This window comes from Thermoascus crustaceus, assembly GCF_041956765.1.
Source record: "Thermoascus crustaceus strain CBS 181.67 unplaced genomic scaffold VTN00scaffold_2, whole genome shotgun sequence".
NCBI classification, from domain to species: Eukaryota; Fungi; Ascomycota; class Eurotiomycetes; order Eurotiales; family Thermoascaceae; genus Thermoascus; species Thermoascus crustaceus.
In genome coordinates, this window is record NW_027192528.1 from 4,275,381 (window position 1) to 4,296,888 (window position 21,508).

Here is a 21,508-nt window from a genome sequence, read left to right on the forward strand (position 1 = left end):
CTTTCATAACGATCGTCAATCCCGCAGGCAGAACTTGATATTTCGGAATGAAGCCACAGAAAGCAGGGTATCACAAGTAACATACAAAAACAGAAAATATTTAAAAAAGATACTTTTAGTCGTCGCGATCTACCTCGGAAGAATCACCTTCCTTGTCGGCACCGACGTTCGTGGGGGCGCCTCCCTCACCAGCAGCAGCAGCGGCAAGAGCCGCTTTCCTTTCCCTTTCTCTCTGTCTCCGCTTGATCTTCTTCTCGCGGTTCCTCCGGTTGCGCTTCTCCGCCTCGGCCTCCTTTGCTGCCTGGGAAGCGGCAGCGCGCTTACGCAGAACTATACGCCGTTTCTTCCCGGGCCTCTTTCGTGATTTTGGGGTTTTAGAAACAGGCTGTTGATTCACAATATAAACTGTTGGGTCTGATGAAGGCTTTGGGAGTTTTGTCTTCAATGGATCTAGGTGGATTATCCGCCATGGGAGCTGGCAGCCGGGCTTGAAAGAATTAATTAGCCATTGGACGATGCCATAAAACATGAGAAAGTAGCTTACCCATGCAGACTTCGCCCAGTCAAACAGCTGTGCTCCCGTTACGGCAACATCCTCATATTCCTTTCTTTTGAGGGCAGCTTGCTCCGACCATTCAGCAGACGGTCGTTCAGATAGCAATTCAGGGGCTGTGACATAATACTGCCATCCCCGAAAGGGAACCACGAATTTTCCGTCACCCGGAACCGGTGTCGGGGAGCGGAGTCTTATGCGCAGTTTCTGCGTCGCAGCGCCGGCTGCATCATTTCCTCCGTCAATAAGGTTACTGTCACCAGTACCCGCTGCATTGGTACCATCGTCTGTTGCCCGCTTGGCCGGCGCACTGAACAGTCTGAATTCGAACTCCTGTTCTTGCTCTTCTTCATCTTCTTTGGCATCTTGGTTCGTAGAGTTCAGGGTTGTATCTGGTTCCGCATCCTGCACTGGTGGAATAAACGTCTCGAAACCGAGGAGTTTGCCCAAGCGTTCTACACCGTCTTGCGCGGAAAGCGCTGGAGAAGAGGGCGGGGGAGATGAAGCGGGGGAGGAGAGTTCGTCGCGGCGGACGCTGTAGCAGTAAAGAGGAATAGTTAGCCTAATCCTTCTATACGGATGAAATGGCTGTAGGGAGCTGTATGAAACTGGCTTCTTGATTCGAGCAGTCTTATCAGAGGCATGGATTATAGCCAGTACGTACCGTTTTGCGTTGGGAACCTCGAACATTGGGATCAAAAAAGCTAGTAATACCAGACAGCTAAAGAAAATAATACAAAAAAGAACCTTTTTTTCGGCACTAGGTCTCTTTTGTTGAGGGGTTGAGGTCCCTGCGGAGGTTATCGCGACGCAGAGACTTGACCAAGATTCGATGTCAGAAAATCCGCACTTTGTTTCCACGCCCGAATAGCGTTGCGGCCAAGGCCCAGAGCACGCGGGGGTTTCTAGACCACTACCACACTCCACCGTGCGTTCGTTTAGATCATCTCGAAATAGGTATACGCAGAGACCTTACGATTGATTCTGTTATCTATCTATCTTGTAAAGTCTGTACTAGATCAGTGGAGAACTGCTGTCCATGAAGTCTCTTGTACAGTACAGTACTGTACGATCGCCGTACGCTAAGGGGATATTCGGGCGTGGTTGAACCCGGAGGGATATTGTCACAATTCAAGATGAACAAGAACATTCTCTCATACCGGAGTACATGGCATATTATTCTAGAACACGCATAGAGCTGGGGAGTTACGTCTAGACACGCGCTTCGAGCAAAGGGACGATCTGCTCCATGGTCGTACCGGCGACGGCGTGCGCGGCGGAAGATGAGATCAGAAACGCGCACGGGCCATATCGTGACAGTTCACCTGCAGCTCGATTATCGGGCGAGAATGCGTTCGACTCACCCACGCCGTTGATACTTTCTTTCGACGGCGTGCCTACGTTCTGACCGCTGGAGCTGCTCGATGGGTCCCCATTTTGAATTTTGCGCCTCAGGAATTGTTTGAAAGTTGACAGTCTCGTTGCTCGATCGCGCCCACGCCGTCTCTTCTGTTGTTTCGCATTCCAGTGTTTGCCGCTCTATTTTCAACGCAACGTCTCGATAAATGGGTATCTGTTACTCTTGCCTTGGCCTTCGTCGCCGGGACAGTCATGATGTAAGTAACAGGATTTCGACAAATACCGGTTGTATCCTATATCCCTGTCCATAGCGCGCACCCCGTGACACTGCGGGGTTATTTCTCCCAGAACTCCTGCTTTCCAGTGTATCTATTTGCTAACTTGCGCAACAACAAGGCCGAGTCCGCACGGCTTCTCGACGATGATCTCTACCAATCTGGATACGGATACGGGGCCCTGAACCAGGCGCGCCAGAATCAGCCAGACCCGGAGGATCTCAAGCGCGAAAGGGAAGCGCTCGAGGCCATCTGCCAACGCACCTCGGAGTAAGTCTTACTCTTTCTCATTGCACTCTATAGACCCCATATCTGGGACGCGTGGCGGAGACCATCTGTATCCTATTTGTTCTTAAGAATCACACTGACGGAAATTCCTCGACGACAGCTCCGTCATCGATATCTGGGCCCTCCAACCCCAACCCCATCTGCAACCGCGAGCAGCGCTCCGCAGTCCCGTGTCCACCTCATCATTGCGGGTTCCAAGCAACGAGACTTCAGCAGCAGGAGTTACTGCAGAACATAGGGAAACTACTCCACCGCAACAGCAACCGGACAGTGAAGGGGCGGCTGCTGCTGCTCAACAGCAGAAGTTATCCACCGTGCCCAAGCACTGGGGCGAGGTCGTTATATCGTCGAAGAGAAGCAAGAAAGGGGCACGACCGGGGCTCAATGCGGACCAGGAGAATGGATACGACGTGTTTGGCGTCTTGAAGGTCAAGTGAATTGCCTCACTTTCTTAAGAGTCTTCACTTCGGTCCGAGAGTCCTAGAGATTATTTCCCACACCCCCTTTCTTCTGCTTAGGCGCCGCCCCCCTACCGGTGGGCACCGTATTGCATCAACGTGGGCTGGATAGATGCTGATTGTTTTTTTTCCCCATTTTCTTCCCTTGCACAATATACCCTGGGCGCGCGATAACACGTTCGAGACGTCGACTTCCTTTTTCTTTCTTTTCCCATTTTGATACTGCGAGACCGCTCATCTGCGAGTGAAAAACACCTTCCTTACCCGATTTCCTTGATTGAGAATATCAATTTTCTCTTTCTTTCTTTTATGCCCTTAACTGGTTTGAGACCAGACCAGACCACACCAGGAAGAGAGGCCCTTCCAAATCTCCTTACTCTACCCACACAATATCTCTGTTTGTCTTTTTTACTGTCTCAATTCAGTTCATCAGAATGCAGTGCACCATGTCCTGCTGGACGTAACTTGTATTATATTCCCCCAGCGTTCTTCTTTTTTGTTTGTCTCCCTAGATTCCTCCTGTTGTTTTGTTTTGTTTTCTCCGTCTATGGAAGGAAGTAGGGACCAAACCGTGGTTGGAATTAATAGAAATGAATGAACGAATTGAGTCATTATCAATATGTATCTTCACCCTATGACTCTTGACCATGAGAGCATAGTGCGTCAAGGATTTAAGGATCAATGGAGGACGTGTAACCACAATGGAAGCCACGTTTCAGGTAGAACAACATTAAGATACGTACCCAGGTATGTAACTCCTAGATGGTAGTTTATCGCTCACCTGTGCTTAGAAGCAGCCATCTCTGACAGTAGATCATGTACTTCCAATACCGGCAGCACGTTGATGGATTTACGAGAGGCAATTATAAAAAGAAAGTCTTTTCCAAAATCGTAAGCTTAAGTTATTCCTAACTGTGATTTAGTGATATTCTACTAGTGTAGAGGACTGAAGAAAGAAAAAAAAAGACGCCGTAGACTGCAAACAGAGCAGTTAAGGAGCAATACAAGATGCTTCATGCTCACAGACTGGAAGGAGGAAAAAAAGATGCCGGTTTGGAAAGGAAAAGACTAGCCGGCCAAACCACCAAAAAGAGATATAGTTTGCGACAGCCAAGTGCTGAATATCCCGTACACTGTAGGTAGTCGTTTCCGAAGCTGTTCACAAGCCGGCTGTGGCACGAGTAGCTTTCCCACCGTCAACTCCTTCCCATGATCGCCGCCAGGAAAGAGATTCTTAACTCCACCATGATAACGCCCGCTAACCCTGCTCCAGTGGAAGAAAAGAAGATGAGAATGGGGAATATAATGCAGTATACCTGTGTCCACGCTTGTCCAAACCCAGATGTCAAAATTGGTTGAATGATGAAAAGGAAAAAGGAGAAAAAAAAAGATAATCAGACGTCATCCATCTCGCCGGCGGGTTCCTCGCCGCCAGATTCATAGCTGCCAACGGAGCTCATCTCATCTTCAGACTCAGTCTCTTCTCCTGCTTCGTCCGCAGCCTCCTTGCTGGCGTACTTGGCGACATATTCTACAAGGGTTAACGATTGGCCCAGGCTATGCAGACACTTTTCTCAAATTTAAACTTACCTCTAACTTTAGCATCGTAGCTCTTGGGCTCCCTCATTAACATCGCGGCCGCCTCGCCGTTGAGAGGGTCCGAAGGGTTAGGGTAGCGCAATAGCTGGGGAAGGAAGACCTCAAAAATGTTGATCATGTCGTACATTGGTGACCAGGTCTGGTTGATAACATCAAGACAGACAGATCCGGAGCTACCGTAACAATGTCAGTGACTGATATATTTTCTTTGAAAATAGGTCCGGTTGCTGCTTACAGCTCGTCGATGTTAGGGTGGAAGATGCGGTTGACAAAGCCGATGCTCGGGCTTTTGTAAGGGTATTGATCGGGCAACTCTACGTGGATCTTCCAAAGACCACCAGCGAATGGGGCTGCAACCGGTTAGCAATCTGTAACTTGGGTGGCTCGAGGGTTTGGCACATACTCTCTTCAGGACCTTTGAAACGGACGTAGAACTCTTGCCTGATTACCAGACTCGTCAATATCTGGAAATTAAAAATTTTCCGAAGAGATATTCAGCTATTTGGAGTCACGTACACTAGAGAGAAGAAAAAGGTTAGTGGTCGGAGAACAAGCTGTAAGACCATAGGTACTCACTGTTATCATTGACGAGAGTAACCTCATAGTCACTCATCAGCCTGTACATAGTATCAGTATCGCTGTTCAGTTATGCTTTCGGACCATGGAAGAGCAAAGACGTCGGATGAGGCAAATCGGTAGGCTGGCCGTGGCAAATGGAGAATCACGTACATCCTAGAATAAAGGTTAGCCACGCTTCGTTAGAGACAGGAGAAGGAGAGACCTACTTCATGACCTGTGAAGCAAAGCCAGAGTTCCTATGTTAGCGTTGTTCCCCGGATGTAGACTCCATCTGATAAGCCCTGCCACTTACATCCGTCTCGATCCTACGCTTTGGGCTGCTCATTTTGAAAGATTCGAGTTAATTGCGGGAGGCAGTCGATAAGTTAAGCTGTAAAGCAACCAGAGTTATCAGTAAGGACTGACACGGGCGGAGGGAGAGTCAGAAGTTGGCCCAGCGTTGAACTGTTCCTCCAAGGTAGCAGCGGAGGAGGGACGGAGTGGGGTACCTTTGGGGCGAGTCGATAGGGAGAAACCGAGGAGAGACGCACGGGCAGAGGGTTGCTGGAGCTGATATCGTATGGAAAGAGCACACTGGAGCTGTCGTGCCGTGGCAAAGGATGTGAGGAAGAATAGCGGGAGGAAGAGGGAGAGATGGAGAGGCAGAGGCGGTGATGATGATATGGCGGGCGAGAGTTGGAGACCCGGCGCCGGTCCCGGCCGCGGATCGGCGGGTCGGCCAGCCCGTCATGTGCCCCCGCCAGTGAGTCAGTTTCTAGACCCGGCGACAGGGCAGCGCCCGCGATGATCAGGGAAGCCCCCAACGCCCTTGGTTATTGCCTGAGGGGCACGACGCCCCGGCAGGGCGAGCTCTTTGCTTCCTAGCTTGCTTTCTCCACGCCTTTCACTACCTAAAAGCATCAGATCTATATATGAGAACCCTTGACGTGGGATACTTTGTGCCGGGCTCTGTGCGCTCAGGGGCGGCCACCTCTCGTATAGTCGTACAAGACGGTGTCGAGCACCACATTCGTCTACGTGAGGAGCAGCGGGGTCAGTCTATCAAAACGCCCCTGGAGCTCGTTGTGTTCATCCCGGTTTCTTCTATGTCACTACGCATCCCAACCGTCCGATGATCAGACGCGGTCCCGTGTACGCTGGAGACTGGTTGGTGGTGTCCTAACCTGTTACGGGCTGCGTACCACAATCCCGAGGTTGGGATCGTGTCCACGTGTAGTTGCGGACCAAAGTCGCGATTGTGGTGGCAAAAGGAGTCAGGTTATTCTGGATTGGGTTCCGAGCTCTACGGCGCTTTCTCTTTAGTTCTGTTCCGCGGGTTCCACGAACGGCTTGCTGCTCCTTGATATGAGTGGCATCAGAAGCACGACCGTTTATGCAACACGGAACTATTGAATTTCAGGCTCTGCATCAGGATCGGCTAATAAGTTTCCAAAAACTTTTGCTGCATCAGCAAATGTTTTTCTTATTCCCTTCCCCTTGAGATTCGGCAACAGAGAATGAAAGCCCTGGCGATATCAAGATTTGATAAGAGTGGGGTTACACAAGCATTGCTGATCACTGTCAATAGTTACGCCTATCTCTTCTCTGAACCTGATAAGATGCATAGACACTTTTGTTTCCTCCAGCACGTCAAACGTCGCCTTCTTACTGAACATGCCAGGGGCATTGTTTTCATTCAGCAAAATGACCTTCTTGCGGAAAAGACCACGAAATAATCGCTTCCGAAAAGTTCTTCATAACTTTCATTGTCAAGGCCCCCAATGACAGTCGTTTTTTAGAAAAATTATCAGATTTTCCTTCGAGCCCTCACCAGTATCCTCCCGCGCACTATCGCGGCTCACCTCCGTACTCAAATTCAACGGCTGGGATTGTGAAACTTGGCTCATGCTGAACGCATGTGGAATTTCCGAACGAGTCGACAGTGCAGTCCATAGCAAAGGGGACTCTGTACGTAACAATCCAGCGAGCGTTTGGGCTGAGAAAAATCTTCAAGTCATCTTCGCAGCCAGGTCCCCCAAAGATGCCTGTGGGGAGACATCCACCGTCGTCACATCCGCAGTTGTGTGTGCTGTTGTGCCATCTAAAGCCCGTTACTACCGTCGGGGGTATAGGGCAGTCCGGCGCAGTTGGCATGTCTCCTTGAGCGAAAGGAAGGAGGGGGAGAGCAGAAAAAGAAAGAATGAGTGAACAAAGAGGGTGCATCTTGAACCAAAACCCTGTTTACAGGTATCAACCAGGTACCTACTTAAGGTAGGTATCTAGATATAAGGTATGTTGGTAAGTATGTCTTAGGGGATGATTTTTCATCCAAGGAACAAAGAATAATAAATACTTCTCTCTCTCTCCGCGGACAATCTAAAAGCTTAAATATTTCTAGGACCTTATGGCTGAGATATCAGTGGAGGTTCAGCTTCTTGTTGCCTACAATGTAAGCTGAGCAGCAACGACCGGCTACTTCATACCCAAGGTCCAGGTAAGAAATATTGAGGAAACGACATGATTCGTTAGGTCTCTTTAAGTCAAGGATAAATCTGGGTAGCTTTTGTCTCTTTTAGAAATGTGCCTTCATTGTTTTCCAGTAACAGTAGGTGCCGTCTTTCGTATCAAACAAGGCCAATGCCAATTGATCAATCCAGTACTGCCCTGCCGCTGATACATGGAAGGCGTATCTTCCCGAGGTCGCTTTCCACACTGCGACGAATTGGAATTACTCGGGACTGAGAATACGAGAAATGCGTACTCAAGCTCTCAATAATCAACTACTGTTAGAAAGTAGCGTGGTATTGCACGTTTACATGACTGAGGGGTCGTGGCTCTGGACTATCGATAAGGTAGCGGAGATCCATACCCATCGGCTCGGCTTCCGCGCCCAAGGCGGGCATCCCGTCATCATCGACCGTCCAACAATCAACCACCACCGACGACAACCTTCTACCTAACAATCATCAAGCTTTATTGTTTCTCTTACCCTGCAGTAACCTGTTCATCCAATAATAATTATAAACTGTAATACCCCGTTTTTTACATTCATATTCTCACCCGTGAAACCAAACGAATCATGGACTCCTCATCCCCCTCAGACCGCTCCACTCGGAACTCCCCGAACCCACCACCACAGGAACGCCGACATGGACATGCAAGTCGAACTTCCAGCACAGACGCCGGCACAGCTGGAGGAAATGCGGGGGCTGCAACAGCTCCCATCCCGGACGAAGACCACGGGGCTGATAAGCTGCCGCTGACAATGTCCGCGTCGGTCGTGCTGACGGGCCTCCCGCGCGATGCGCACCAGGCGCTCGCGGATGCGGAGGCTATAGATACGGGGAAGGGTAGGTCACCTAACCAATGCTTATTTGTGTTTGTTTCATTTCCGTTCCGGTATTATCGGGTATTTCTATTTTCTTTGTTCTGATATTCGTTTTTCCTGGGACTTGTGCCTGCTTTTTGTCCTACTACTAGCTTGGTCAGGCGTGAGAGCCGACCTTCATGGCTTATCGATAGCCAACTATGCCGGTTTTGGTCATGAAAAGAGAGTGGAAAAAATCTAAATTATCGTTCTATTATTTCAGATGTTCTGTGCTACTTTCGAGAAATCTTCTAGGTCACTGTTTCGTCTTTCGTCGATACTATTCATCATCGTATGGATACTTGCTTCCTTTCACGATGCCTCGCATTCCCTCTTGCGTCACCAACCCCAAAATTTTGTGATTGGAACTAGCGTTTTCATTTCTCCTTTCACTCCCCTAAATTTATTATAAGATCGCTCTGAACTTCGTAATACTTACACTATGCAGTTACTGTCCGATTCCAGCCCCTCCCGTCGGCGCCCATTCTGAAGAACCGGGTCTTCAAGATTAGCGCCTCGCAAAAGTTTGAAACGGTCGTCAAGTTCCTTCGGAAGAAACTGGACTGCAAGGACACGGACTCAGTGTTCTGCTACGTCAACAGCGTCTTTGCTCCTGGTCTGGATGAAGGTGTTGGTGGGCTGTGGAGGGTGAGTTGCTCTTGTCATGCCTTGTTTCCATATTACGGAACTCGAATTATTATAGTCATGAGTTGACTAGTGCTGATTGAATATAACCACCGCAGTGCTTCAAAACTGACGACCAGCTAATCGTTGCGTATTCTATGACGCCTGCGTTCGGTTGATATGCTGGATCCTCGAACAGAGGCTTGCGAAGTGTGCAGGAGTACGAAGTGACAGTAAAGCTGGTTCTTTCGATAAGAGCTCATGCGGAATGAGTCTCATTTTCCATATTTTTATGCTCTTCTTCTAGATCGTAGTAAGTTATACATCCCGGGATCAGGGCAATATCAACTGCTCGTCGCCTCGGTATCTAACACTGTCGATCGTGAAGAGCAGGCCTGTCAGGTATCATTGGTACAACAATCGACATCACAAGAATGGGAAATGCCAGATAAATGCAGAATGCAGATGACAGCGCTATTGAGGACAAGAGACGGAGAACAAAAGCAGAAACAAAAAATACAGCAGGCGTACAGACGCATGCAAAGCAAAGAAATTATTGTCTCTCCTCTTCATTCACGATCCTCTCGAACTCCGCTAGATCCTCTTGCGGAATGGGATAAGTGTACTCTGGTGAAGGATATGCTCGGCTCTTCACTTCGTCCTTGTATTGCTTGATGCCTTTAATCGCCTCACCCCACACATCAGCATACTGCTTGACGAACTTGGGAAGGAACCGGCCGGGGGGAAAGTTGCCGGTCATGTCAATCTGCACAAGGACTTGGCCAGAGCAGCCATTACCCGCGCCTATTCCGATGGTCGGTATCCGCAGCTTCTTGGTGATAATGCTCGCAATCTCAGCGGGCACAGCCTCGAGGACGACCATAAAGGCACCAGCTTCCTGGACGGCATAGGCGTCCTGCAGCAGCTTGTATGCGCCGGCAATGGACTTTCCCTGGACGCGAAACCCGCCAAGAGCGTTTTGGCGTTGAGGTGTCAGGCCAATGTGAGCCACGACGGGGATACCAGCCTCTGTGATCCGCTTGATAGTCGGTGCCATCGATGATCCACCTTCAAGCTTGACACTCTGTACTCGGCCTTCTTTTATGATACGAATGGCTGACTGCAAAGCCTGCTCAGGGGAGACCTCATACGATCCCATGGGAAGATCGCCGACCTGTCGTATGATACTCCCGTTAGTCACCGATGGCCCCAATGCTAGCGTCACGGGAGAGAAAGGGAACTATATACGAACCGTGAAAGCCGCCTTAGCAGCCCGAGCAACGCTCCGGCAGTGCAACAGCATCTCATCCATCAATACCTCACTTGTATCTTCCATTCCCAAAGCCACCATTGCTAGACTGTCTCCGACCAAGATCATTTCCATCCCCGCAGCATCGGCGACGTGACCGCTGGGGAAATCATGAGCGGTGAGCATAGTAATTGCCTCCCCCTTCTGGTATAGATTCCGCAGTGTTTGGATGGTGACCTTCTTCCGGGGATTGGCGGGCGGTGCTCCCAGCGGGGAGTGGGAGCTATGCCGGACGAAACATGCCGATGGCGGGGGCGGGGATGCCACAATGCTAGGAAGCAGTGGCAGGGTAATTGAGGGCAACTGAGTTGCGGTAGCGGTTCTCCTCAAGAGAGGCCGCAGCGGCGGCGCAAGACGGAGAGTGACCCTGGCAGCCATCGTGTTCTATGCACACGAAAAGGCAGAAATCTTGTCCTATATAAGATCGGATGGGAAGTGGTCCGGTCAACCTCTAGCCGGGGAAGTACGTCCCGGATGTGCGATTGCGTCTTGTATCCAGGGAGAAAAGGAGTCGAGAACCGAAAACGAAGAACGGATCCGGAGCCATTTTGTGCGCCCGTCAGCCTCGGGTGTCCCTATATACCGAGCGGGCCTCTACAACGTGCTGGTATATGCAGCGTAGCCCGGAGCATCTCTGCTTTCGCCGGCGTTGATTTTCCTCGCTTCGGCTCCGGGCTGTGGGGTTGTTCCGTCCCGGAGATCCGGGGGCACCGAGGTGGTTTCCCGATCCGGGTAGGTGGCAGATCGGTGATTGCATGCAGCACGGAGTTAGTTACCTGGAACGGCGGTGTCAACAACATCCATGGATTATTGCTCCATGGCATCCTGGAGATGGAGAGGCCATGGACATGGTTACGCTTCTGATGTTTGCTATGTCATGTCTCTTTATGCTCCAGCTGAGCTGGACGTGATCTCCGATATCGCAAATATGCACAGTACATACAATGAATGCATAGTACTTTTGGGAGTCGCAGGTGACTGACCAACAGAGCCATTGTTCAATTCATTCGAAACCTAAGATGCACGTTCATTCAATATCCTACAGGACAGACTTGACAATGGCCTTGATGTCTCCATCGGGAAGCTCCAGTAGCGCATTCGACACAGCCCCCGTCCGGTCGAAATTGTTCCCAGCCTCAACATCGAACACGGCGCCAACAATCAACGATCCTACACCACTGAAGTCGCCCTTCTTGAGCTTCTCCCCCGCTTCCTTGACGCGGGCATCCAGGTCGACCTCGTTGACGGTCCATTTCTTTCCCGTGGCCTCCTCGAACACAGCCAGGATCTCCAGCTGCGTCGCCGTGATGCTGCGCACGCGGAGCTGTTTGTTCGCGGTCTTTGGGGCGATCGATGGCGCGAGAGCCTGGGCCACGGCCTGCCCGATAAAGTCGAGCGTGCTGGCCGAGAAGGGGACGTCTTTGTATGCGGAATAGATTTCCGCAGTGGCATCGGGGATCTTGAACCCGAGGAAGCCGATCTTCAGGCCCCTGTTCATGAATCACACGTCAGCATATCAATGTCAAAATAGCTGTTTTCCAGGATCTTCCTCCTCACCAGTCCAGGAAAGGCCCAGTATACAGCGTCGTCCACTCAATCTGATCTTGCTTGCTCTGCAGGTACTCCCGGACCTGCGCCTTGGGGCTCAAAACCGGGACACGCTTCAGACTGGCGGCATTGCTCGTATCACATCCATACTCGGAGGGGATGAAGCGCTTCACACCCGCGGCGATGGCGGCGTCGATGATCTTCTTTTGGTCGGGGATCGCGTGGCCCGCGATAGCGGAGACGATGGCATCTTGGCCTTGGAGCACCGAGACGAGCGATTCGAAGGTGTAGTCTGTCTTGAGGAGGGTCACGCCCGCGGGAGGTTGGTAGGTTGATTCCTGGCGGGAGAGCACGGAGACGGTGTACCCATGAGGGGAGGTGGTGAGGGCGTTGAGGAGGGCGGGTCTAGAAGGTTAGTCTGTCGTTCGCCATCTGCCGATGGGCTGTTGTACGTACCCGAGGTTTCCTCCGGCCTAGGTTACAAGTCGGTTAGTGACTTGTTCAATTCAATGCCTGAAACGAGGGAACTATGTCCGTAATCATGTGGGGTAGAGATATCACAGACGGATAGTGGAGTAGAAAGATAGAGGTATTAGACAGGCAGATCAACTGACGAATTCCAAAGACAACCAAGCAAATGGAGTAATAGATAAGAGGGGAAAAGAAAAGGAATCTTAAAGGGAATTAAAAGCGAACACATACCCCGATCAACACGACATTCTTGATAGGCATCTCGACGACGGCTCAGCTGGCGATCTTCTGCGAAGTACAGTGCAGTCAGCATCCTCGAAGTAGAAGCACCCAGTGATTGCTGGCAAGTACTAATGTAGGAGATCAGAAGAGAAAAAAGAATAAGAACAGAACAGAACAGACAATCTCCTTTGTATTCGAAAGCACTTTCAAGACTGGGATTCCAAAATTGATGCATAAGACAAGAAAAAGAGGAGGATTGCCATCGAATACAGAGATATATATACCCTGACCTTGTCTCCGTATATACTTCCTACTACTATTTAGCCCCACCCCGCCCGGCACCGGCATCCCACTTCCATGCTTCCGCATCCCGCTCGGAAAATGAATTGATAATCTCCTACGGGACGCATAACATCACGAAAGCAGGGATGAGAATGAGGAGATGAGATGGCGTCATGAGGAGGTGGTCTTGCATGATCAACCATGTTGTGATTCATGTTCGGGTGGGATGGGCTGGATGGTAAGTTCTGCGTATTATGGATATAGTTCAGTAGGCACTCGGATATAGAAGCCAACGTTAGGTACCGACCTAGGTTCTATCAATGGATAAAGCTACTGCCCTCACAGTATGTGCCGTACATACAAGGGGCCAGGAACATCCATCCCGCCCGGAACCGGAACGTTCTGACATGAAATGAGGCAGACTATGCTTGAGGGTTTGATTTGTCAAGTGGGTCTGAGGACCTTCTCTGATGACGAACAGTGAATGTGCAAGATTATGCTACTTGTATGAGGTCTGAGACAGTTGTGATGCGGTGTAAAAGTGAGTACTTCGGCATTGCTAATGCCTTTCACCTACCTGGGTAGCCATCCATGTCTGGCTATAACACTATAGTTGGGATTCTAATAAGGGAATTTGAGTTTTTCGTCCCTCCTCAAGGCAGCTAGCTCATTCATTGAGCTGGAATGTTGTTGGCGGAAATTGATATCCTGTCTTACATTTGGGTAAGTAGCTTACGCTGTATACAAAAAAAGGCATGAGCGTTCCCCTGCTTTCATGTCAGAGTTGAAAATTCACTTTCGTGGCATCCATCAAGGCTATCAGTAGACTGCATGTGCACTTGTTTCTCTTACATGTCATTCACTACCTAACCTGTAGATATTCCATCCTACAGCATGCACAACAGCCTTAGCCCCATATCCCCATCCCTATACCGATCCAACACCTCATTAACCTAACCCTTTCCACATCCAACCATTCCACAGTCTCAACCCTACTATTCACCGGCCTCACCTCCTTCACCCACACAGAACTCTCCCAGAATGGAGCCGGGTGCTCGGGATATAACACACTAGCGCCCAGCGCCATAACGCCGCTCGGTTAATAGACGGATGCTAATATACTCATCACCAGAGAGGTTGTATACAGAAACCGACCAGTTGCTGACCAGCCTGAAGCAGTCACCTAATGTTTTTCGTATATGGACAGGACCCAATTCCATCAGTCTTAAACTGCAGACCAGCGCTACACAAAATCCGGGGTAAGCTTTACACAAGCTCGGCCCGGCCCGAGGCCAAAGCTGACAAACCACGGGAGGAACAGAGCGAATACGAGTTCACAAGCATGCTGAACCACTTAGATTACAATTCAATCCCTACCTGCCTAGACGCTAAAAATACACGAACAAAACGACCCAGCAGCAAAGAAAAGCAAGCAAGCAATACATTCATTCCCCTGTCACATGCTACATCCCACATCCAGCCAGGTAGAATCAGGAGATGAACTTCCATCCTTACCAACCGACCTCAACCCCATAGGCCTCCCTTTCTTCATCACTTGGGCTCTCTCGCCCGGACTGCGACTGCATATCAATCACTGACCTCTACTACGCTGATCTCCTCTATCGATCCCCTCTTTCCTTATGGTAGCTATCCAGTGTCCTTTTGGTATTCCCTTTCTGGGTCAATTGAGGAGTTTGTGTAGGTAGTGCTGAGGGGTATAAAGGGACAGTCCCTAGACTATGAACCTTCGCGAGAAACAGAAGAGCACAGTTCCGGGAGATCAGCGATAAGACATGCACCAACGCCACGAGCAATGATACTAGTCGCAAACCACAATGCAAACCCCCAACATATCAATGAAGGAGTGAAAAGAAGGAAGTGGACTTTTGGGGTAAAGCATAATAAAGATAGTGATGGTAAGGAAATGGTGTAATGCAAGGCCTGTTCACATGAGTTTTGTGGGTTATCAGTGGCAAAAATGCCTAAAGATAGAGAGTGGAACGCCGCAGAATGCATGTATGCCATTGCATTGTGGTCGCGAAAGGAAAGATAATATGGTGTAGATGTCGGGGGATGCAGGGTTCCCTAGCAAAAGATATTGGCATGGATATCCTTGCGCCTACCCGCCGAAACAAAGGTCAAAGGAAATTAAGCAGAGAGGGGTAGGTACAACTCCAAGACCAGGAAGTATGCACCGAAGCAAGACTACAGGTGTAAAGGTAATTTACACATAATGTGGATTGCGGTAATCCGTTGGCGGTGGGAAACAGATCCGTTCGGTCTAGACATAGTCGTATTCTGGCTTCAAGGGCCGCTCGAGCTGATAAAGCAGCGCATCCAGTTCTGCCCAGTTCGACATCGTCGTCGCGAACTTGCGATGCTTCCTTGTCATGATATGCTGATAGATGTGTCAGTCTAGGCCAAATCATGAGAACTTCCATTCACTTACCTCCTCAAAATCGTCGAATTTATCCCTGCAGTTCTCGCAGTACCCGGGTTTCGGCTCTCTCTTTCTCTCCTTTGACTTTTTCTGGGCAGCAGCTTTGCGGCTCGCCTCTCGTTGCTTGTTGGCACCATCATCCTCTGATTGAGTGGTGTCTTCTTCATTGATGTTGGCAAGCTTGTCTTGTGCTTTTGTTTTGTTTGATCGCGTAGATGGGGCCTTTGCCGCCTTCAACGTTCCAGCAGCCTCTGTTGTGCGGTGTGACGATGGCATTGCTCCTGCAGAGACTCCGCCATTACTCTTCTCCAACACTTTTCTCTTCAGCTCGTGAACTTCCTTGCTGACGCCAGCTTTTGCTCCCGGTGCAGCCGCAGTAGAGGATATCATCTGTGACCGGATTGCCGACGTAATGTTGGATGGCTGGACACCAGATGCAGCGGGTTCCCGACCTAAGTGGAATGGTCCAGTACGAGAGAGAGTAGGAGGGGCGAAGCTCTCTGAACTTTTTCTCGGAGAGACGGGCCAAACAGGAAGCACCTTTTGCGGATCCGTTTGCTCCGTTTGTTTTGGAGCAGACATGGCTTCCTCCTGATTAGCACGTTGGTTCAAACCACCATCAACGTCTTGAAGAGCTCTCTTCTCAGTTGTCTGTTCTGGCGGATCCACATTCTTGGCTTCGTTTTGAGTATTCGGACGAGGTTTCGCGACAGTCTTCTTTTCTTTCGCTTGCAGGCGAGCTCGCTCTCGATCTATATCTTTCTTCGAGGGTGGCTCATCGATGAAAGGACATTTTCCCAGAGGAGCACTGCGAAATTGGGGCCATGCACCATCCTGGCGTCTCGCAACTTTAGGATACTCCCTAACCATGACTGGTCGGGTCTTCTCATCCATATCATGAACGTAGATGAAAGGACCCTTGAACATAACCAGCTCCTTCATCGATGCCGAAGGGTCGCGGTCCGATGGTCCGTTCAACAACTCATTCCGAAGAACTTGTGAAAGATCCGCCTCCCCTCGACCTCTTCCACCCCCTACTCCGGCATTGTGGCTTCGAGTGTAGTGACCATGGTGAGCGGCAACGTCCCCGTCGTTTATCGTGGCAATCATCCGCTGCAGCTTCTCCAAAGCCCATATTTTCATTCCCATCTGGCGAGCCCTATGCAGAACATCCATATTGCTCTGGTCTCTGCGGGATTCTCCATCAGGTCGTCTGTCAAAGGGGTTTCTAGACTTTAGCAATAGATGAGAGCTGGCCTCTGGGTTCTTTTCCAGTAGAGATGGATTCACCGTCTGTGGAGGACCTTCCGCCGAAGGCTGCTCCATCGTTGAGGCGGCGGTCATATCATTGGGACTGGCAGGGTCGATCTCAGGAGGTATGGGGCGGGATGTAACAACGTGCGTCACCAGTCGAGAGAAGAATTTCTCCTCGCGCTGTCGATGTGATATCAGTAAAACAGCAAAAAGAATGGAGGACGGTGAGTAATAATCGTCGGTTCCATTCACATGAACCTCACATATTCAATCCAAACCTCGGGAACAAGTGAAGAACGAAAGACTGGAGGGTAATGGAAGAGGATGATGATACTTACAGCACCCAATGCAATGACCTGCCTCGAGCACTTATTGCGAACATCCTCCGGTATGCTGTCAAAGTAGAACACGAACTGTGGAAACGCCTTACGATAGTGCTTCTGCCACTGTCGGATAGTGTCGAGCGACTCTGCAGATATCTTCTCATGCTTGCTCCCCTTCGTCTGTGCCTGCCTCTCCTTCTCTCTGGCTGCTACCAGCTTCTTCTCAAACGCACTTGGCTGGGAATTGGTGGTCCGTCGAGAAAACACTTTGGACTCCGTGCTTTGGTAGATAGTTGTCTTGGTCCGATTTGGAGAGCGTGATTCCGCGTCATCCCGGTCAACAATTTGCTTCTTTGGAGGAGGCTGTCCATATTGATTGTCGACTTGACAACTTGCAACCCTAGGACGCTTCGCACCGACGAGCCCAGTACGGTGGGGGGAATTGGTGGCATTGGGAACGTTCGCGAGGGGGGGACGTCGAGTCGACATGGCTAAGGACATCTGAGACGAGGGAGGTATGGATATTGCTGCCATATGGTAACGATACTCGGACAGGCAGAGAGAGAACGCAGAGAGCGACGGTGACCAGCGAGGGAGGGGTATGGACCACCGATGGGACGAGCACGCGACGTGCTACACGTCAGAGGCCGTTGGGACGGGGTTTAGAAGAATGCCATGGTGGACAATGACACGGACAATTGACAAGAAGTGTTAGGAATATCTAGAGGGCGAGCCCCGGCTGCCCTAGGAGGAGTGACGAGGCAGATATCTAGGCTCCTTTGCAGATCTGATGGCGGGTGGGAAGAAGTCTTTAGAAGGTGAGCGTGCGAGGGAAGCTTCTTGTTTGGTGGAGACCGCGAATTGTTTTGGGTCTGCCGGACAACCAACCCCGTAGCGCGCTCCCTACCGCCCGGCATGAACCTCGACACCGCTGAACATTCTTAAGCATGGACGAGGCGCGTCTTGAAGGCATTCGCTCCTACTCGTCTCTGCCTGGATTATCTGTCGCGACACGTTCCCCCTTCCAGTCGCGATTACTGGGACAATCGACGTGTTCTGCGGATACAACCAAGTTACGCCCAGCGGTAAACAAATACCTCTCCAAAGCTGTACAGGGCTCCATTGAGAAAAATTCTCTATTGTGCTTTATTCTATATACAGTTCCGGGTATCTATTGCCTATCTTACAGTCTATCCACGCAGGGCCTCGATGTCGTCAACCTGATAATCAGTCAGTACATGGATCCGACATGGAATGAAAACACATCGAAATGACGCATACCTCTTTCACTGCCTCTGGCGACAGCACAATTGGGTTATCATCACCAACGCAGACACTGTCTTCGATGCGTATTCCGATGCCGCGGAACTTCTCCGGCCACCTATCATCCTCGGGAACGTAGATTCCGCTGGGGAGACGAAGTCAGTCAGGCACCATTTCTCAGGGAAACAGCATATACATACGGTTCTATTGTAACGCACTGGCCAGCCTTAAGGTCGTATCTCCTCGGGTAGCCACTGCAGTCATGGACGTCCAATCCGATATAATGTCCCAGGTGGTGCGGGAAAAGTGTTCTTATGGCCTAATATCAAGGAAAGTCAGCAACGGCAAGAAAGATGTCTTGCGTTTTTTGCGTACATCTCCTGAGACATCAAATCCAAGCTGCCGCAGTTGGTCTTTCAGACTATTCTCCGCGATTCCATGTAGTTTGTCGAGGGACAGTCCGGCACTCTCCCGGCAGAGCGATACGCAGCTTCGGTGCACATTTAGCACAGCATTATACAGGTCCCGTTGAGGACCGGAAAATTTGCCGTTGACAGGAAAGGTTCTCGTGACATCCGATATGTAGCCACCGTATTCCTATTATCGGTTAAAAGCCGTTCGTCTAGTCACCAGGGGAAGACGTACTCCACCGGCATCAACCAAAACCAGTTGGCCATCCCTGTCAGTGGTTAGCTCCTTCAATGTTTCCCTTTAGAGGGGAGATACCTCAGAACATCGTCATTTCTCGTATAGTGAATCGCAAGAGCGTTCTGCAACAGTGAGTACAAAACCGGCTGGTCTGAGTCTGGGGACTTACACGGCCGCCTGCCACGACAGGGACAAAGGCACTGCCATCACAGCCTTGTACCTTGAACTGATACTGGAGGAAGGCGCTTAGGTCCTTCTCCAGAGTAAATGTGTGTCTCATAGACTCGGTATGTGCTCTCCCGGTTGCCTGACCAGCTCGTCGCAGGTTCACCACTTCGTTCTCGCTTTTGAAAATCCTGAGTTCGTTCATAATTGGACGCAAAGGCTTGACCTTGCGCGGATCTACGATCTTCTTAATTGCCTCAGACTCGCTAGACGAGCCGTATAAGTATCGGAACAATGTCGATCTCGTTGGGTCGAAGGCCTTAATGTCCGTGTAGATCTCCGTCGCTCCGGTGACGATAGGCGGAAGAATATCCCTGATACGCTCGATATCACCAGACTAAAACATGCTCAGCCCTGTCAGCAAGGAAAGAAGGAGATTACGGCTTACTTCGTCCGCATTGAAGACGTCTTTGGCGGCCTGGGTGCCTGATCGGGCTCCATCCCAGAGCTCAGCTTTTGGATCTTTCTCCCGGACGTAAAGGTGGAAAATGTGATTATCCCCAGACCCGTCATTCGCTAGCCAATGTCAGAACGTTCGCCCTTGTTTCCCCGCAACTGCAGAAGCTCACCGATGATTGCCAGTGCGCCAGGTTCGTTGAAACCTGTCAGACGATGAGCCCGAGTCCAACAACCTTGTACAATTGTAGAACCTCGCACCTGTCAGGTAGAAGAAATCTGGGTCCTGGTGATATTCGTAGAAGATCCCTGAAGCGCGGTATTTGACTTCTGACGCCGCCAGTACAGCAATAGCATTTTTGGGGAGCCTGTTTGCTAGTCTGGAGCGACGGTGGGCATATTCGAGAGCGGTGATCCCTGGAGTCACTGTTCGAGTATTAGCATTATCCATTCAACTGCAACAAGAAATCCCTGCATGTATACGCACATTCACCAGGTTGAAGGATGTGTGGGTGTGTCTCATGTACGGGCTGCCCAAACTGAAGCTCCGCAGCGGAGACGGTAGCATAGCTTCGACGGGTAGTTGGTCTTGTACTTGCAGGGCGCAGATAAAACTGACACCCCGAGCACCGAAGAGCATTAAATGGTGACCGAGAAAGATAACGAGGCCATTGGCGCAGGATTAAATTGCTCTTCGACATGCTCAAAAATTAAACGAAAGAAGAGCGCCGTGCTTGGAACGAGCGAACAAGCTTCTGTCGAGTGTCTATCTTGACTCCGGCGCCTTGAAAAGGTTCCGGGCGGAGGACAATGCGTCGGCGCGGCGGACCAATCAGCGGAGCGGCGATAACGATTGTCCTCCGCGCCCGCGGCTGGACTTACCGAGAAGGGTAATGTGCTCTGATCTCACCATCCCTATAGGGCGCAAGACGACATGGGAGAGAATGTTAAAAGGCCTGCCGGCTACCTGTCGCATGGACCCTGAGATCTCACATTTAAGTCATACCTGGTGTGAGCATACAAATGCTATAAAAGGGCTCTGTTAACCAGGTTCGAAGCCAGCGTCTATACATACTTTACTCTCCACCCACAGCTCCTGACTCTCGGTCATATTATTCATTTTGTTCGTTAAGAAAATATTTGCGTATGAAGTCAACAGGCCAATTGATCCTACGCGGACAGTATGGGGAGAACACTCGTGTACCCAAGACGCTCCTCTAATACCGTCAACCGGTATAAAAATCGAGGTATGAAACAATTTTCTCTCCAGGACAATGATCTGCTGAGGACTACCAGCGACTTACGATTTGGCCACCATCCACTCAATCATCAACTCCTCACCGGTGCTCCATGTCTCGTTCAGTCCGGGCCCCTCGGACCCTTTTCCTGCCATCCTGCCCATGATCGGGCAGATGGGCTCATTCGAATACCCCTCCGCGGACATTGGCGAGCCTTTGGACTGCTACCTTCATGGCTATGTCAGCTCGCGGATCGTAAACCTGGCACGGGCCGCGGAAGGAGAGGGTCTGCCTGTCTGCATAGCGGCGAGCAAGGTAGACGGGCTGGTCCTATCGTTAACACCCATTTCGCATAGCTACAATTACCGCTCTGCTATCCTACACGGATATGCCAAACTGGTAACGGACGAGCAGGAAAAAGTGTGGGCCATGGAGCTAATCACCAACTCCGTTGTACCGAACCGCTGGGCCAACACGCGCATTCCACCAGACGGGGCTGAGATGTCCTCGACCGTCATCCTCAAGGTCAAGGTCGTTGACGGCAGTGGCAAGATCCGTGACGGAGGGGTGTCGGACGAGCGCAAGGATAAGGATAATGAGGAGACAACGAGTCGCGTCTGGACTGGCGTTGTCCCCGTCTGGCAGACCTACGGTGAGCCTGTTCCAAGTTCTGACAATAGGGTCGAGGAAGTTCCAGAGCATATCAAATCGTATGTGACTAGCACGAATGAGCAGAATCGCGCCTATGCGACGAACGCTGTGAAGGGTGAAAATCCGTTGAAAGAGCAAGGTTGATTGGTAACGGTAT

General features: G+C 50.5%; 10 protein-coding genes across 10 annotated transcripts; 4 read left to right on the forward strand and 6 right to left on the reverse strand.

The window, feature by feature from the left end:
- Window positions 1-115: 115 nt before the first annotated feature.
- On the reverse strand, window positions 116-1,243 carry VTN00DRAFT_5032 (uncharacterized protein; the record flags this gene model as incomplete). The annotated part of the gene is made up of 3 exons (XM_069431521.1): window positions 116-487; window positions 545-1,088; window positions 1,218-1,243. The coding sequence occupies 3 exons, from the start codon at window positions 1,241-1,243 to the stop codon at window positions 116-118; spliced, it is 942 nt and encodes a 313-aa protein (XP_069290547.1).
- Window positions 1,244-2,118: 875 nt separating this feature from the next.
- VTN00DRAFT_5033 (uncharacterized protein) lies at window positions 2,119-2,912 on the forward strand (the record flags this gene model as incomplete). Its single annotated transcript, XM_069431522.1, has 3 exons — window positions 2,119-2,169; window positions 2,309-2,457; window positions 2,576-2,912. The coding sequence occupies 3 exons, from the start codon at window positions 2,119-2,121 to the stop codon at window positions 2,910-2,912; spliced, it is 537 nt and encodes a 178-aa protein (XP_069290548.1).
- A 1,029-nt stretch (window positions 2,913-3,941) lies between these two features.
- Window positions 3,942-4,292, forward strand: VTN00DRAFT_5034 (uncharacterized protein; the record flags this gene model as incomplete). Its single annotated transcript, XM_069431523.1, has 2 exons — window positions 3,942-4,061; window positions 4,119-4,292. 2 exons carry the CDS (start codon window positions 3,942-3,944, stop codon window positions 4,290-4,292), a joined length of 294 nt encoding a protein of 97 aa, XP_069290549.1.
- Window positions 4,293-4,327: 35 nt separating this feature from the next.
- Window positions 4,328-5,436, reverse strand: VTN00DRAFT_5035 (uncharacterized protein; the record flags this gene model as incomplete). The annotated part of the gene is made up of 8 exons (XM_069431524.1): window positions 4,328-4,464; window positions 4,524-4,705; window positions 4,768-4,882; window positions 4,936-4,973; window positions 5,105-5,149; window positions 5,193-5,264; window positions 5,318-5,325; window positions 5,404-5,436. 8 exons carry the CDS (start codon window positions 5,434-5,436, stop codon window positions 4,328-4,330), a joined length of 630 nt encoding a protein of 209 aa, XP_069290550.1.
- A 2,733-nt stretch (window positions 5,437-8,169) lies between these two features.
- Window positions 8,170-9,260, forward strand: VTN00DRAFT_5036 (uncharacterized protein; the record flags this gene model as incomplete). Its single annotated transcript, XM_069431525.1, has 3 exons — window positions 8,170-8,440; window positions 8,906-9,105; window positions 9,201-9,260. 3 exons carry the CDS (start codon window positions 8,170-8,172, stop codon window positions 9,258-9,260), a joined length of 531 nt encoding a protein of 176 aa, XP_069290551.1.
- Window positions 9,261-9,634: 374 nt separating this feature from the next.
- VTN00DRAFT_5037 (uncharacterized protein) lies at window positions 9,635-10,768 on the reverse strand (the record flags this gene model as incomplete). Its single annotated transcript, XM_069431526.1, has 2 exons — window positions 9,635-10,255; window positions 10,334-10,768. The coding sequence occupies 2 exons, from the start codon at window positions 10,766-10,768 to the stop codon at window positions 9,635-9,637; spliced, it is 1,056 nt and encodes a 351-aa protein (XP_069290552.1).
- Window positions 10,769-11,429: 661 nt separating this feature from the next.
- Window positions 11,430-12,670, reverse strand: VTN00DRAFT_5038 (uncharacterized protein; the record flags this gene model as incomplete). The annotated part of the gene is made up of 4 exons (XM_069431527.1): window positions 11,430-11,880; window positions 11,948-12,343; window positions 12,395-12,411; window positions 12,641-12,670. The coding sequence occupies 4 exons, from the start codon at window positions 12,668-12,670 to the stop codon at window positions 11,430-11,432; spliced, it is 894 nt and encodes a 297-aa protein (XP_069290553.1).
- A 2,524-nt stretch (window positions 12,671-15,194) lies between these two features.
- On the reverse strand, window positions 15,195-17,419 carry VTN00DRAFT_5039 (uncharacterized protein; the record flags this gene model as incomplete). The annotated part of the gene is made up of 3 exons (XM_069431528.1): window positions 15,195-15,311; window positions 15,363-16,787; window positions 16,946-17,419. The coding sequence occupies 3 exons, from the start codon at window positions 17,417-17,419 to the stop codon at window positions 15,195-15,197; spliced, it is 2,016 nt and encodes a 671-aa protein (XP_069290554.1).
- A 701-nt stretch (window positions 17,420-18,120) lies between these two features.
- On the reverse strand, window positions 18,121-20,163 carry VTN00DRAFT_5040 (uncharacterized protein; the record flags this gene model as incomplete). The annotated part of the gene is made up of 11 exons (XM_069431530.1): window positions 18,121-18,150; window positions 18,212-18,338; window positions 18,394-18,512; window positions 18,569-18,790; window positions 18,839-18,872; window positions 18,920-18,963; window positions 19,011-19,403; window positions 19,455-19,582; window positions 19,636-19,668; window positions 19,724-19,888; window positions 19,950-20,163. The coding sequence occupies 11 exons, from the start codon at window positions 20,161-20,163 to the stop codon at window positions 18,121-18,123; spliced, it is 1,509 nt and encodes a 502-aa protein (XP_069290555.1).
- A 482-nt stretch (window positions 20,164-20,645) lies between these two features.
- On the forward strand, window positions 20,646-21,495 carry VTN00DRAFT_5041 (uncharacterized protein; the record flags this gene model as incomplete). The annotated part of the gene is made up of 2 exons (XM_069431531.1): window positions 20,646-20,709; window positions 20,759-21,495. 2 exons carry the CDS (start codon window positions 20,646-20,648, stop codon window positions 21,493-21,495), a joined length of 801 nt encoding a protein of 266 aa, XP_069290556.1.
- Between the last annotated feature and the right edge of the window lie 13 nt (window positions 21,496-21,508).